At 36.6% G+C, this 16953-nt stretch overlaps 1 protein-coding gene across 1 annotated transcript in view; it reads right to left on the bottom strand.

Moving 5' to 3' along the window:
* Positions 1-16953, bottom strand: part of LOC121315457 (sorting nexin-24-like) — a 45018-nt gene that overhangs the window by 11867 nt on the left and 16198 nt on the right. The window contains exons 2-3 of the mRNA XM_041249571.1: positions 10998-11081; positions 10066-10170 (exon numbers count right to left, since the gene is read on the bottom strand). Of these exons, the coding sequence (XP_041105505.1) occupies positions 10066-10170; positions 10998-11081 (189 nt within the window). The remainder of the gene's footprint in view (positions 1-10065; positions 10171-10997; positions 11082-16953) is intronic.

Here is a 16953-nt window from a genome sequence, read left to right as displayed (position 1 = left end):
ATGTTCAGTGAAGGTGAATCCCCAGCCTGACCTCGTGTTTGTGTCTTGTTAAATCTTTATTTTGTTTGTGAACTGTTTTGTTTATTAAAGGTGCACTTTAGCGCTTAAACTGCAGCTGCCTTGCCTCCGAGTCTCTTTCTTGCTGCGATCCTGCTACACTCTCTCTATCGAGAAGGCCAAATAAAATTATATTTGTCCACACTAGGTACCGGTATTTGTTGGTAAATTTCAGTTGTGATAGGGCAACAAATGGCAAGATCCAAGATTTCTAGAATACATGACAAAATGGAGTAAAAATCGCTCCATGGTCCTGCATGTGCTACACCTGTCTGGATTCAGTTATGTTATTTGAACAGGGTGGTCATAAACTCGGTAGGTGAAAAAAACATATACTGCAGAGCCATTTAACCTGGCAACTGAAAGCACCAAACAATGGACATCAAATTGCTATTAACACTGCCATGGGTCATAGAGGTCTGTCCTTAACACCTAATTAATATGGACATCCGTTACACCTTTGATAGATGTCTGAAGATCAACAGGCAACCTTTGATCTCACTGTCAAGGCAATCGTATTTTACCTGCCTGGATTTGTGAGACACCTGTCCAGTAAGTGTGGCTGAAGTGTGACGAGTTGTCCTGCTATTTTTACTCCCTAATTTACAGAATGCAGGATTCAAACAAGCAAACTTTTAGACACGACTCACCCTGCACTGAACACAAACGTGCCTTTGCTCAATGAGCCACTGGGCACCCTCAACTTTCATTGTATTGAAATGTTACTTTACAATAGTTCTAGTGACGGACCGCAGTACATGCATGTAAAGGGTCACTGTATAGTCCATGTGCATTTACAGTATATAACAGTAGTGTAGATATTTAGGTAAGTAATGCATTTCATGTATAGACGTATGCCTTTATTATTATTATTATACTTTGTCCAGTCCTGAATACCTTTTTTTTTTGTTGTTTTTTATTGATTTATTAAAAAGTCTACTCCCCGTTTACTCACTTAGTACGTTTATATAAGTTCGTTTTTTTTAGGGTGGGGTGCCAGGTGGTTTTTACCCCCACCAAAAAAAATGTCAAAAAAAATGTATTATATATATATATATATATATATATATATATATAGGATATAATTATATAATCATTTTATGTGTCCTAAATTACTCAAGGTGACCCAGTGTATTATGGTGTAAAAAGTGAATAATTCCGCTAACAGCACTTTATAAGAATCTCCTTCCCAATGCATACTGAGTGAAAGCAAGGACCAGACAGAACACCAGGGAAAACATTTCATATCATTTTGTCAACTGGTGCATCACATAACTGGTGCAGAAATTCAAGAGCGGACATCTACTTTTAGGTTGGAAGATTATTGGTTTTTGGGAATGTCTGGGTACATCAATGTATTCAGTTTCAATCTACTTAGCCAATATTTGTTCTTTGTCATCTTCCTGGGTTGTTGTGGTTGCTTAGTGCAATGTAGCACTGAATAAAATTATCCCACTAATGCCCAACAGGCACATTCACCACATATTATTAACCACAATTTCTACTTGTTTGCTACAACAATTACTTTCTTCCTACTACTGTACAACAAACTGGACCAATAATAAATTCTATAATTCCACAGGTTAGGGTGACATGATAAACCACAAGAGCAAAGCAATACTGTAACTTGCTATAAGGAATTCTACCCATCATAGATAATTGAATGTTTACAGTATTATTAACTACAGTTATGACCCCAATTACCCCAATTAATAACAATAATAATAATAATAGTAATAAATGTGTTAGAGCAGGGCTTCTCAAACTCGGTCCGGAGGACCCCCTGTGGCTGCTGGTATTCATTCCAACTGAGCTCTCAATTACTTAACTATACCCTTAATTGAACTGATAATCTGCTTAATTAGACCTTTTTGCTTGTTTTCAGCTCTTAAACAGTTGCAGTTCAAGTTACTTATCAAATGTTATAGCTAACGTGAAATATGCAACTGTTTAAGAGCTGAAAACAAGTAAAAAGGTCTAATTAAGCAGATTATCAGTTCAATTAAGGGTATAGTTAAGTAACTGAGAGCTTGGTTGGAACAAAAACCAGCAGCCACAGGGGGTCCCCAGGACCGAGTTTGAGAAGCCCTGTGTTAGATCTTTGAGCCTCTGCACAATAAAATAAACTGGAACATGGAAAAAGCATATGCAGTGTCTAACCGCACTGTAGTGCCGAGCCCCTACATTAAAGTAATAAGCTTAGAGACAACAGTCCAATAGTTTGTTATTCCAGCATTTGCATTTAACCATAGTAGTTTTCCTGACCTTCACATTCAGTTCAGAATTAATTACATGCAATTAATCTACTCCACTATTTGAAAGCTTATTTATCAGATAGGAAAAGGTTGAATTAATGGGCTTACTAGTTCGGGGTTCTTTTTAATTAGAAACACCCCATCGTTTGGCACATTCTCTGCTCTTGCAATTAAGAACAATTTGGAAAAGCGTTTTTTTCCCCCTGTTTTTTTTTTTTTTTTTTTTTTGTCTACTTGATTAGATTTCAGAAGAGCTAGACCAGGGCTTCTCAAACTCGGTCCTGGGGACCCCCAATGGCTTCTGGTTTTCATTCCAATTGAGCTCTTAATTACTTAACTAGACCCTTAATTGAACTGATAATTTGCTTAATTGTACCTTTTTTACTTGTTTTCAGCTCTTAAACAGTTGCAGTTCAAGTTACTTATCAAATGTTATAGCTAACTTGAAATATGCAACTGTTTAAGAGCTGAAAACAAGTAAAAAAGGTACAATTAAGCAAATTATCAGTTCAATTAAGGGTCTAGTTAAGTAATTGAGAGCTCAGTTGGAATGAAAACCAGAAGCCACAGGGGGTACCAAGGACCTAGTTTGAGAAGCCCTGAGCTAGACAATACAAATGACAATACTGTGTAATAGTATTGGTCAGAATAAAAAATTAAAAAAAAAAAAAAAAAAAAAAAAAACTTTTTTTTTTTTTTTTTTTTTTTTTTTTTTTTACTACATTTAAGCAGTTAAAATGAGAATGCTGCTTCTTTAGACTGCAAGGGTTTCTGCAAACATACTAAATCAACACAATAAGGAATTATTTTTCTTGATTAAGCACCCCACGTCCCCTGATGGACAAAACAAAGCAAACAATTAATCTTTTCCTTTTGGTTCTCAGAATCACCGACATTACTTAAGTGTAGAAGCTTGCTACTTGTAGCAGGCAGCCCACAGTAATTAGACTTGGTCTGAAAATGAATGGTCTCCAGTCAGTTCCTAATCTGCTGAGAGTTTCCACTTGATGGCAAGGCTACTCTGGTAATAGCCCCTGCACTGAAAATATTGTTAAAAATTACTGAACAACCTACACATAATTAACAAGGTCTGGGGATGTATATATACAAAGTAATTGGAAAGAAGTAGCAGGAGAAATATACATTAATCTCAACTACTAACTAAGTGTTTAATCAAATTAAGCATTGGGGAGGGGAGGGGAGAGGTCACAGTTCATGGTTGACTTAGCTGCTAGAACCTCATTTAAAAAGAAAGGTTTAATTTCACCTGTGTGTGTACCTGTTGTCGATAAAACTGCAAACACAAAAGGGTTGTAGAATAAAAATGAATAGCACTTTTCTGCGTGTCACGAGACATTGGTAATTTGGCTTGACAATGTTCATAACACTGAAATGGCAATGATCTTAAAACATCCAGCTAGAAATAGTGTGTTGGATAAATATAAAGCTAACAAAAATAAAACCAAATTCAGACCTCATTCTTCTTTCATAATGCACAGCTGCTGCTTTGAATGATACCAACACATCTATGCTCAGCAGATGTTCAGTCTACTCATATTAAAATACAGATTACTTGCTCAGATTTGAGCAAATACAAATGTCATGTCGTTCATGAGTAATGCTGAAGTGCACATTTTCTAAGCATATTTTCTGAACTAAATATTATTGAGACTAGTACACTAAATGTAGTTACTTGGAGATTTTGAAATTAATAAACAAATTATGCTATTTTGATCTTGTATCTATATATGAATACATCAACATTGCAAAGCAATATCATGTTGTATGGGGCAAATGAATGCTGCTATGAAAACATTTACTTTCTAGTACAGATTTCATATTACATATGGAATAAAAAAAATGGACTCTTGTACTTAAAGCTGTAAAACAAAACAGATGGAAAGACTTCACAACCAGAAAACATTTTAAACTGACATGCTACAATGAATTGAAAATGTTTAGTTTTTGTTACACAGTTTTTCCTTTACCTATTACAGACAAACTTGGCGACAAATATTTGTGTTTACTGTATTATTAATAATGGTTAAGAGGTGTTGCTCTCAATCAACTTTACTTCAATGCAAGACCACCAGTGCCAGTTCATGAAACTTGACAAATAACAGATGCTGCATATTGTCCTACATTCCCTAGCTTGTTCCAAAAGCTTGTAGACTCTGGAGAACGTGAACACAGCTGATAGAAACAATGATGGATTTCAGTTATTAGCAGATCAAAAAGATGGATGGTATTCTGCTTTTCCCAATCAACATCATCATCTAGATCTATTTAAAAGATACTGTGTGTGCTAATAAACTTAGTTAAGGCTTTGATAAAAATCGGAGCAGAATAATCTTCAGCATTACACTGCATCTGTATCGATCAATAAAATCACTTGTACCGGTGAAAGCCCTGGTAAGTACTGACAATCCCAGCCATTAATATTATTTAACACGATGTTCACAGACTAATGAGGAAGGAAAAACAGTTTGTCTTTCTCTAGATTTAGCATGTAATCTCTCCACCACCTCCTTTATTTTAACAAAACCTCAAACAGGACAAACTGAATGATGGTATGCTACACATACAAAGCATTGTTACATATGTTTGTACATATATATATATATATATATATATACACACACACACACACACACACACACACACACACACACACACACACAGAGTTTACAAAACATTAGGAACACCTGCTCTTTCCATGAAATAGACTGATGAGGTGAATTCAGGTGAAAGCTATGATCCCTTATTGATGTAACCTGTTAAATCTACTTCAATCAGTGTAGATGAAGGGGAGACAGGTTAAATGATTTTTAAGCCTTGACACAATTAAGACATGGATTGTGCATGTGTGCCATTCAAAGGGTAAATGGGCATGACAAAAGATTTAAGTGCCTTTGAACGGGGTATGCTAATAGGTGCCAGGTGCGCCGGTTTGAATGTGTCAAGAACTGCAACGCTGCTGGGTTTTTCACGCTCAACAGTTTACCATGTGTATCAAGGATGGTCCACCACCCAAAGGACATCCAGCCAACGGCAGGCCAGTGGTAGAAAACGGCTCATTGGTGAAAGAGGCCAAAGGAGGCTGACACGAATTGTGCAGAGCAACAGACGGGCTACATTTAGTCAAATGACAGTCCAGTACAACTCGTCGTACCTTGACACAAATGGGGTATGGCAGCAGACGACCCAACAGAGTTCCACTTCTTTCAGCAAAACACAACAAACTGCGGTTGCAGTGGGCTAAGGAACGCAAACACTGGAGGATTGGAAAAACATTGCCTGGTCTGATGGGAGGACTAGGGTATGGAGAAAACCACGAGTACATGCATCCATCATACCGTGTGTCAACATTGCAGGCTGGTGGTGGTGATGTGATGGTGTGGGGTGTGTTTTCATGGCACACATTGGGCCCCATGATAAAAGTGGAGCAACTTTTGAATGCCACAGGATATCTGAAAATCACTGTCAATCAGTTGCATCCCTTCATGTCAGCAGTGTATCCATCTGTTAATGGATTTTTTCAGCAGGATAATGCCCCATGCCACAAGACTAGGATTGTCCAGGAATGGTTCCACGAACATGACAGTGAATTTAGCTAATTGCAGTGGCCTGCCCAGTCACCAGATCTCAATCCAATTCAGTATCTGTGGGATGAGATGGAACGAGCTATTCGGAGTAGAGATCCACTACCAGCCAACTTGACACAACTGTGGGAAGCATTAGAGTGAACATGGGCCTGTGGAACGCTTTCGACACCTTGTAGAGTCCGTGCCCCAATCAATTGAGGCTGTTCTGTACACTCAGTGTGTGTGTGTGTGTGTGTGTGTGTATATATACACACATACATACATACATATATACATACAGGTAGTGGAAACACCTGGGTAAATGAGGGACACCAAGCATATTGAAAAAGCAAGGGCTTCCACACAATTGTGGCTCATGCATTAATTAAGCAAATAACATCCCGGCATGCTTAGTGTCATGTATAAAAATCTGGACAGGCCTGGTTGACTATAATTAACGCTAGCATGCATGGTAGAGGAGACCTCAGTGACTTTGAAAGAGGGGTGATTGTTGGGGCGCGTTTGGCAAGAGCTTCAGTGACCAAGACAGCTCAACTTGCTGATGTTTCATGAGTAATGGTGTCTAAGGGTGTCAACCATTTTCTGTGGATTCGTACCACATCTGTGGATTAGTTATAAACAAAATATCTGATCCACACTTCCCTTCTCTTCAAATCCATACAGACACTTTTAATTAGAAGATTCGTAGGAATAATCAATCAAAAGGTGACAGTACTTTTTTTTTTTTTTTTTTTTTTTTTTTTTAAACTAGAGACCCTACACAGCATACAAGCTAGTCTCCTCTGCATTCATGGTTATAGAGATTTTAACCTCATCTCATCGACAGACATTGCCTCGTTATACATGCACAGGATGACATCGATACACAATATGATGTACTGGAATATTTACAAACCTTTAAAATGTTGGTTTCTCATACAGTATGTGATTTATATAAATACACGTGATCTTTACCAGCATCATCTCTTTATTTCTTTGCGTTATAGCAAGTACTGTACTTTAACTACCTAATAGCCATTAACAGAACACCAGAAAGTGAACCGTCACAGCAGTTTCAAGACCTACCGTGACAGTGACAGAGATCAGCTATTATCTCCTCACAGTCTTTATGTCGGAATTTGTGGCACCAGTAGTCTGTGCTCTAAAGGTGTAGTTGCCCATGATGTGGTAAATCAATACATCATTCTGAATTCACAGACATCTGACATGGAGAGCAAAAAAGGTAATACTGAACACTTTATAAAGTAACACAAGCACTGAAGTAGTGAAGACAGTAAAGACCTTAACTGTTTTACAAGTGAAGATTCAATACCGTATTATTATTATTATTATTATTATTATTATTATTATTATATTATATTATTATTATTTATTATTAATAATAATAATAATAAACGTATTAAAAGGTTCATATTCTGCAATGGATGGAAAATGAACAATCGCATTTAGGTATACGTTTTGACAAAGTACATACATCTTGAATGTTGACAATAAAGCATAACAGCTCATTATTGAAACCGACATGCTTGATATGTGTTATGTTTTCTTTTTTAATGATGCAGAAACGAAAACGTTTGTTTTTGTAAGTTGTAACATGAACAACAGCTAACAAATACAGCAGGACTAAACCCTGCCATCGGGGGCATATATTTGTAACAACTGCAAATAGTAGAAAAGTTATTTCTTGTACTTTTTCTGAGGGGAACTTAAATACTCAGTAGCATACGGACATGTATTTTTGTGGAATTTGGAAAGTACTGCATTATGAAAGAAAATCTCAGACTAAACATTCAATGTGTAAATCATTTCCTGTTTCACTACACACATTCTGGTACATTAATAAAGCAATGGTTTAAAGCACCACTGGGTGCTCAAAAGAGCGCTCCAATATGTCTTCTCACTAAGCAGAGCTGGTACACCACAGTGTAACCATTACCCCATCCCCCTGAAACAACTTGCCACCAGTGGATGAAGAAACACCATATTTATAGTATGTGGTATTTCTTACTGATTTCTTACTTATTTGAAATCCAGGAGGCGCACTGTGTTGCAGCGGGACATGCAAGGATTATACTTTGGTGTACCAGCTGTACTTAGAGAGAAGACATGTTGGATAGCCCTATAGGGGCCACAAGGGAGGGGGGCTTTTGAGTGTAGTAATGGCTGAAATGAAAAACGATATATAGAGGACACTGAATGATCGTTCTTGGTATATGACTTATTTGCCACAGGAGGATGTCCCAGTAAACCGCGAGCACCGACAGGGGCGAAAGGTTAATTCAAGGACATCCTCCTGAGGCAAATAAAAACTGTATACCACAAACAATCATTCAGTATTCTGTTTAAACTACATTTTTAAAATTGTCAACCCTCTTTATACCACCTGGTAAGGGCCATGGGCAAAAACAGGCAATAAGCAAGTGTGGCGTTATAGTGACAGTTTTTAAAAAAAAAAAAAAAAAAAAAAAAAAAAAAAAAAAAAAAAAAAACCCTTCTACGGTTTGCAATAAATTCAAGCGTTTTATTTTAATTATACAATTACACTATCTTCAGGCCATTTAATTAAAACATTAATCTTTTTTTTAAAACTACAGTGCTAGTTCTTAACACAATAGTAGGTCTACTATTGACTTTTTTTCTCATCTGTATGCAACATACATGGTTACTTGTACTTAAAAAATAAATAAATAAATAAATAATCACTTTGTTTTACTGTATGTACTGGTCATCTGAACGTTTGTGGCACGACTGTAAGCCTGCTGAATACTATCCCCCATTAAACGATTTTTTAAATTTTTTTTTTACTTAGTCGTCACCAATTACTATTTTTATTATTTTCTCCCCAATTTAGTAATGTCCAATTATTTTTGGACTCAGCTCACCGCTACCACCCCTGCCCGACTCCAGAGGGGCAAAACAAACACACGCTGCCCTCCAAAGCATGTGCCATCAGTCGCCCTCAACTTTACATACTGCAGACTCACCATGCAGCCACCTCAGAGTTTCAGGCAGCTTACAGGGAAGCCCACAGGCGCCCGGCCAGACCACAGGGGTCGCTGGTGCGCGGTGAGCCGAGGACACTCTGGGGGTGGAAATTCATCCAATTATGATCTTTCAATTTTTCTCAATAAAAACTTATTTCCCCTTAACAGTCTGCAGTATGGTGTGTAGATAAGTGGAAAAAAATCCTCATTTATGCATGAAACTCTGTGGCACTGACATAACAAACTGTGAAAAAAGTTCAAGGGGGTGTAGAGTCTCTATAGGCACTGTATAATTTCAGGGATTACTTTACCTGCTGGATTATTTACTTTCACTGTCAACAGACTGCATCAATGCGGATTCATTTCGAACGCTGTTAATGACCTCTTCACAACCATCTTTTTAGATAGAACCTTGAGCTCAGTCTGTCAGTTTTCTGGAATTTAAATAATATGCAGGCAGATCGGTAACTGGCACTTGACTGAACACCTACTGAAGGAAATCAGGGTCCAAATCAAATAAACAACAGGAGATAGGAAATTATATCAGACATTTTAAAAGTTGTGTAAAACACGTATCGGCGACACTAATGTTTGAATTACCGAAGCGCAGCTCCATCCTGAATTTCAGCAGTGTACCACTGGACTGGAATGTAAGCAAAGACACATTCGAAACTAGTCCTGGTAAGCATGTTATTCCATTTATATTATTCTACTTAAGTGTAATAACAAAAATGTACCCCATGGTGAACAAGAATAATGCACTGGTTAAAATAATAGCTATTTCAGACCTAGTTGCTCTTTAAAACAAAGCCCTAGGAACTTACTGCAGTGCATTTTCATCCCCCTTAAAATGATCTGATAAAACTGTCATTTAATGGGAGTGCGTCTATTGCTAATGGTTGCACTGGAATGAAGATTTAGGACTCATATTCTAGAAAATGAAGATACGGTACGTACCAAATTTCTATTTGTATAATTTACATTTATCTTACAAATTTGATACAGTACAATAGTAGTGATTGTAGTTTAGCTACAAAACTGTAAAAGGTACATTTCCGGAAGAGGCATTATTTTGGAAGTGAACCATTGAGATAAATACCATACTTAGCTCATCTTTTGTAAATATATTTTGCTTTTGAATTTTTTAATTAAAAAGCTCTGTACCTGCAGGTATATTTCCAGCCCAAGTCTTCGGTGCTCCAGCACTTTGGGAACCCAGTTTCTCACATGCTTGGAGGGAAGATCAGGTGCTTTTATAAACTTCTTCAGCTACACACACACACACACACAAAAAAACTTGTCAATATTGTATTTGATCTAACTCATAATTTAATTATTTAGAAGAAAACCACTGGTGTACATGGTGTAATAATCTCACTCAGGATAAGGTAAACAGCAGGCCAGGGGCCAAACAATTATGGAAATCAGGAATAAACTGAGTAGACACTAACAAATGCCTATCATTGTACTATACTGTATCACAGTCTGTTAGTAGTATAACATCCACTATAAATTGATGTTTAATTTCTGATACCAGTTTTGTAGTCAAATTTGGTTGTTTCACATCCCCCCCCCCCCCCCCCCGTTTGATTTTTGCCTGTGGTTTTATTTTTTTTTTCTAAACATTATATTAGCCCTTTCAGAGAGTCAAACAACAACCAGCAATTTCAACAGTAGCACTCCCAACAGAGTCTGGATTCTGCAGTACTGTGTGCAATATCTCATAGTCCACTGTAATGCATTGCTTTTACAGTGAACAATAATACCACTTCAGCTTTAGTTTCTAAAACACATTTGTATTTTTTTTTGTGTGCATGTGAAAGCAATACAGTTGATCTTTCATTTTTTGTCAAAAGCATTCAAAAAAGCCATCATCACAGTTACTGGGGATCATGACAGCCAGTAATGAATTGCTCCAGATGAATGAAGACAAAACCAAGACAATCTGAGTTTCTAGTAGAGCCAAGTTGCTTACAAGATAAATACTCTAAGGGTGCCACTTCAGCTGATGATTAACAATGCCTCTTGCTCTGTGGACTGGTTCCACAACCTTACAGAGTAGCCGGAGGGGGGTGGGGGGGATAAAACATGGTTACCTTTTTATGTAGTGAGTGGAATTCACTGTAGCGTTTCTCAATGGAGTGCTGTCTTCCACTTGTCAGCACCTCAATTTTAAATACCTGAAGAGGAAAATAAACATGAGGTTTAGGCAGATGAAATCCCATCAATTCCAGGCAATTACTCTGACATGTTAAGTTTGTGACTATGATATATTTCATCCCTTTAATTACAGTAGCTGATCCCAAAAAAGAGAGTGAAAAACAAAACAAAGAAGAGGGCTCGGGAGACACTGGGAAGTAACAGTGATTAATAGGAGCTGCTATTAAATGCTCTGCTAATAAGTTTGTTCAGCAGATACACAGAACTGCAATTAAGCTTCTTGCTTTCTGTATGGCCTTTATATCACCAGTTTTCATTCGCTGTCAAGACAATAATATTTTATTCATAATAAAAACTCTAAAAATGTTAAATATATAACACATCGCTTCTAGAAAAACTCTACTGCTGTATAGTGAATTACTGAAACAACCTCACACACATGCAGCCTGATGACACAAGTAGTATGTCTTCAGCGAGACAATAAAAGCAAAAAGTGCATTCCAGGTTAATTTTGTCTTAACCTGCATATTCATCTCTGCCTGTTATATTACAGCACAGAAGGGAGGAGGCGGAGGTTCCTCTTCTAAACACAATGGGTTTGACAGCTTTTTGCTTCCTCCTATTCTGTCTTGTTCTCTTTGCACCGTTCTGCAGAAGGTTGAAAGGCCACAGTAAGGCTCTCTCCAGATGCACAAATTACTATTCACTGACATGACATTTCTGTGTTTCCAGGGTCACTGGGTCAGGATTCAAGAACAGATGATAAAGAACACAGTGGAATAACCATAATTCACTGGGCCAACACAGATGAGACCTACTGTAGGCATTTTTATGTTTACAGATTTTTATACAAATTTGATGGCTACTCATCGATTGGGAGAGTTGGGGCAATTATAATCCCATGTATGCTGTACTACGCATTTGACCTGTGTCAGGGAGAGAGTGCTGTGTGGCGCTGTAACTTTCAAACAAAATGTCTCGTTTTCAATCACTCGACAACACCCACAATTCGTTGGTTTTAGGCACTTAACAAATCTGTCTCTGCGAAGATTTGCAATGATCCCCCACCAATAGGAGCACCAAACAAACAGTCAAGACAAATAATCTTCGATTCTTGACAGCGACTAAAAGATTAAATAAAAAGCATATGCCACTGAAACACCTTTTTGTTAAAAATATGTTATTTTTTGCAGTTTACTATCTACACAGTTTAATTCATGTTCCTGAAAATTATATTTAATTATAATTTAATATCGACTTAATTTATGCTATTAATATTCATTAAATTCACTTGCAATCTGAACCTTAATGCCTGTTTATAGTCTTTTTTTTTTTTATCACAAATAACATCCATGTATTATAAAAAATAATAGCTGGGCTTCAGGGAGTTAAAGGAAAATAATTCCATCTTGGGTTTCTGTGTTAAAATAAAATGATCGACCACAACTGAAATAAGTTTGGTGGTCTCAACCTCGTCCCCCTTTTCTTTCCACTGATGATGATGGAAAAACCAGCATGCCTGTGGCCATTCCTGTGAGGCAGCCCAGATCTCTGATGCTGCCAGAATCACAATTATTTCCCAAAGCTTTCTTTTTCAGTATTGTACGGAGATTTGTGAACAAACATACATACATACATACATACATACATACATACATACATACAATAACTAGAACTGCCAGACAGTTTTTCGGCTCCCAAGCCCCAGTATCAGTACCCATCTAAGCGTGTTTAGTTCTCAATGTGCCAAGTTTAAAATCAGCAACTTCAACTGATCCACAGAAGATTTTGAGTTGTTTTTTCAAAAATGCGTCAGGCAACAATCTTGTTTAACGTAAGTTTCTTGAAAGTCAGTTGAATTGCTACAGTGTCAAGGATGATGCTTGTGAAGTTTCGAGTTAGTCAAGTAAACCGTTTGTCAATTGAGGCAGTTTTAAATTTCAGATGTAAACATACACCTGGCGGACATCTTGTTTTATAAATCATAACCATTTTAACATATTTGTATTCCATTGTTACTGGGACAATAACTACCTGTTTGGAGCTTGTTGGTCAAACGGTTTTCAAATAGCAGCAGTTTGCTGTTAAGATTGGTGCGTTTCAATAAGATTTGTGGCAGCCATTTTGACATTAAAACTTATCACAGCAACTTCTGCTTTGCAAATTTGATGCGGGTTTGGGTGCTGATGATATATGCCAAGTTTCAGATCAATCGCTTTACCGGTTCCCAAGAAGATGATTTCGAAAGGTTTTATCGAAAAATGTGTCACGGCGCCAATTGCAAGGAAGGAGCAGCAACATTTCTTCAGCAGCAGACAGCCAATGTATCCAGCTTGTTACCTGCCAAGTCAGAACCTGATCAGTTACACAGCTTCAAAGCAGCTGCCGTTTAAAGTTTTGGGAAGAAAAAAAATAAAAATAAAAAATAAAATGAAAATAAAAAATCTTAACAATAACAATAGGTTTCCCAGCCTTCGGCTTGGAAGCCTAATAACAGAACACACACGCACACACATTAGTAGTGTGGTGAGGCAGGACCATCCATCAACCCTACCTGGCAATCATTATCAATAAAATGGTTTACAAACATGGCGAGTGAGATTCTACATCAATGGTGGGTAAGAGAAAGCTCAGAGGACTTTCTGCTTATGAGGCTGAATGTCTCCTCTCCAGCTGGTTCTTACATGTCAACTTAATATATATATATATATATATATATATATATATATATATATATATATATATATATATATATATATATATATATATATATCTATCTTATGTGGTATTTGAAGTTAGACAATTCAAGCTTCTTGATTGAATATCAACAGCTTTTTAAATTGTGGAAAGTTTTAATTACATACCCTAGGCTTAACAATCTCTACACTGGAAGAGCTTATCCAGAGCCCATGTGTATTTGTATCAGACTGTAATGACACTGGAAAGAAATCCCTAGTTGCTGCACATCCATCTTACTGTTTAGCCCTACTGTACAGTACTGTGCACACCTATCCCTGCTTACTATGGTCATGTATCTCCATCAGTCTTAGTCAACAGCAACCCACAAAACATTGTGGTGTTTCAACTTTAAGCAACACAGTTAGTACATGTGCTGACAGTTGTCATGTCTGAAAAGATTTATGCTCAATTCATATACAGTATATAAATAACAAAACAGGTTGCGTACAGCTATGGCCAAAAGTTTTGCATCGTCCTACAGAATTAACTAATTTTGCTTCATAAAGTCGAATGAAATCTGCTGAATAATGTTACGATAACACATTGAATTACATACCGCTTTGTAGTTTTCCATATACTTAATGAAAAATGTGACATTTCAAAACCTAACATTAAATAATGTACTACTATTATGGCTTCCAAATAATGAATTTCTGTTTTGGTGAAAAAGTATTAATCTGTTCCTGAGTTATAGGGATTTTACATGTTGGCTCTGAGCATGCTCAGTACAGCGCTTGCAATTTAGATTGTTGATCTCAAAACAGGAACTGGCATCACAGCAAAAAATCCTTTTTCACAAGGGTCTAATCTGCTTTCATCAGAAAAAAATTTGTGTTCGTGAGGTGGACTTTTTTTTTCAGTTTAAAATCACATATGTAAATCATATATCTTTTTGTAAACCACGACATGTCTGTATATACTTGGGACTCCATAAGATTGACTGTAACATTGTGTTTTTTATTTTGTGAGTGGGAAACGTGCTTATTTTATCTTTTTAAATCTTTTTTGCCACTCTTCCAACGAAAAAGGAATTGTTCTCACGATAAAAAGGAGCTGTTCTGGTGAAAATAGGAATTTAGAATGTAATTTCTTTTGTCATGATGGGTATCTACTTTCATGAGGTTCTTTCGTTCTCACGAAAAAATAAATACATACTCTGGCAAAAAAAGAATGTTGACAGCCACCGCAGAGTCCTCGGGAGAGGCTTGCCCGAGACAGGCAACACTTCCCGGGGCAGCAGTGTGAGGCACCTCCCTTACATCTGAATTGCTCATTATCTCAGCCTCTGTTCAAGTTAGAAAGACAAGATTACCAATCATTTTGTTCCTCTGCTCTCCCTCCATTGGAATATGGAACTGGTTTGTTTGGTTTTTCCAGTGAAATCCAAAAAGACATCCATTAACCGCTGCACTGTCCTTGGCAAATAAGGGGCGGGCACGAGGCTGCCCTTCAGGGTGTCAGTGTACATCGAATTTACAGACTTCTCAGGGGTTGGAGGCACTCTACTTCATCTCGTGCTGCACAACGCCACGAGGCGTCCATGTATTTGATGTATATGGGCACCCTGTCAGGCCCTTTTTATTTATTTTATATATATATATATATATATATATATATATATATATATATATATATATACACACACACACACACACACACAGTGCCTATAGGCAGTATTCACCCCCCCTAGGACGTTTTCACAATTTCTTGTATTATAACCTGAAATCTTGATGTATTTAAACCTAGAAGGATTGATGCTGTTTTGAAGACAAAGGGTGGTCACACCAAATATGGATTTGATGTAGATTTTTCTTCTGTTCACTCACTTTGCATTTAGTTAATTGATAAATCTAATCTATTAATATGTCTATTTTTGAAAGCATTCTTACTTTACAGCATTTTTTCACACCTGCCTAAAACTTTTGCACAGTACTGTGTGTGTGTGTGTATATTATATATATATATATATATATATATATATATATATATATATATATATATATATATATATATATATATATATATATATATATATATATATAAAAATCAGGGGTGTGCGATTTAAAAAAAAAAAAAAAAAAAAAAGTCAAAGGGACAAAATGCTAGAAAAAGCTACTTGCCCCCTCACCGTTCCACAAAACACATACACACACAAATATAACTTAATTATTAAATAATCAATTCTTGATTTGGTCATTTTTGCTTCATGAAATCAAATAAAGAAAACTTAACACCTTCCAAACATACTTGCCAAAACTGAGCCCATCTAATTTTGTTTTACAGAAGCTGTTGATGTGTTGACAGATCTACCTGATGGTGAACTTTTTCACATTACGCACCTGTCAAACCAATAAACAAACAAAACAATCAGATGTAAAATGAAAACCAGACACATGAATTTAAAATTCTTTCGGATCCTAATTCCTAAGATCTGTGGCTACCACCGACACTGTCACAGTTTTTAGGTGGGAGACACTAAATTAAACTTATGGAGGCATTTCTTAAGAAAAATTAATAAGTACATTTTAAAACATATTTATTACATTCAAAACTAGGTAATCATAGGGTATATTTCATCATAGAGAGAATATGTTATTCTCTTAATAATCTTCAGACTCTCAGCTGTTTAGAAAGGTATAATACAGTATACTTTTGGTGGATATTTGTCCTGATACACAAGCCAAAAGTCACATTATGCCAGTCAGAAATCAAAAAGGTAGAATGTTCACTGGAGTGGAAGTGTTAAAGGATTGGTTTCTAAACTACATTACCCAGAAGAACAGCGGTGACGCTTGTTTTATACGTTTTGGTTTCTTATATGGCCATTGGATAAAGGGAAATAATTTTACTTTGTGGGTGTTTCAGTGGGCTGCGTGATCAGCCTCACATCACAAAGTTGTATTAAAAATAATTAAGTCAATCTATAGCTTTACAAACCTATTGCCAACCACCCTATCAAGTAGCGTTCTAAAAAATAAATAAATTGCTAAACTGTTAAAAGATAATATAGTTTAAAGGTTTTTGTAATTTTTATTATGTTAAATATTCTTCTTAGAGCTGGCAGTTACAGGGATGCTACAGCAGACAAAGGCAAAGTAATAGTATTGTTGCTTAATTACAATATGTTTGTTACTGTGTGTGACTGAGGGTTTG

This window comes from Polyodon spathula, chromosome 1, assembly GCF_017654505.1.
Source record: "Polyodon spathula isolate WHYD16114869_AA chromosome 1, ASM1765450v1, whole genome shotgun sequence".
NCBI lineage: Eukaryota > Metazoa > Chordata > Actinopteri > Acipenseriformes > Polyodontidae > Polyodon > Polyodon spathula.
This window is presented reverse-complemented; position numbering and strand designations above follow the sequence as displayed.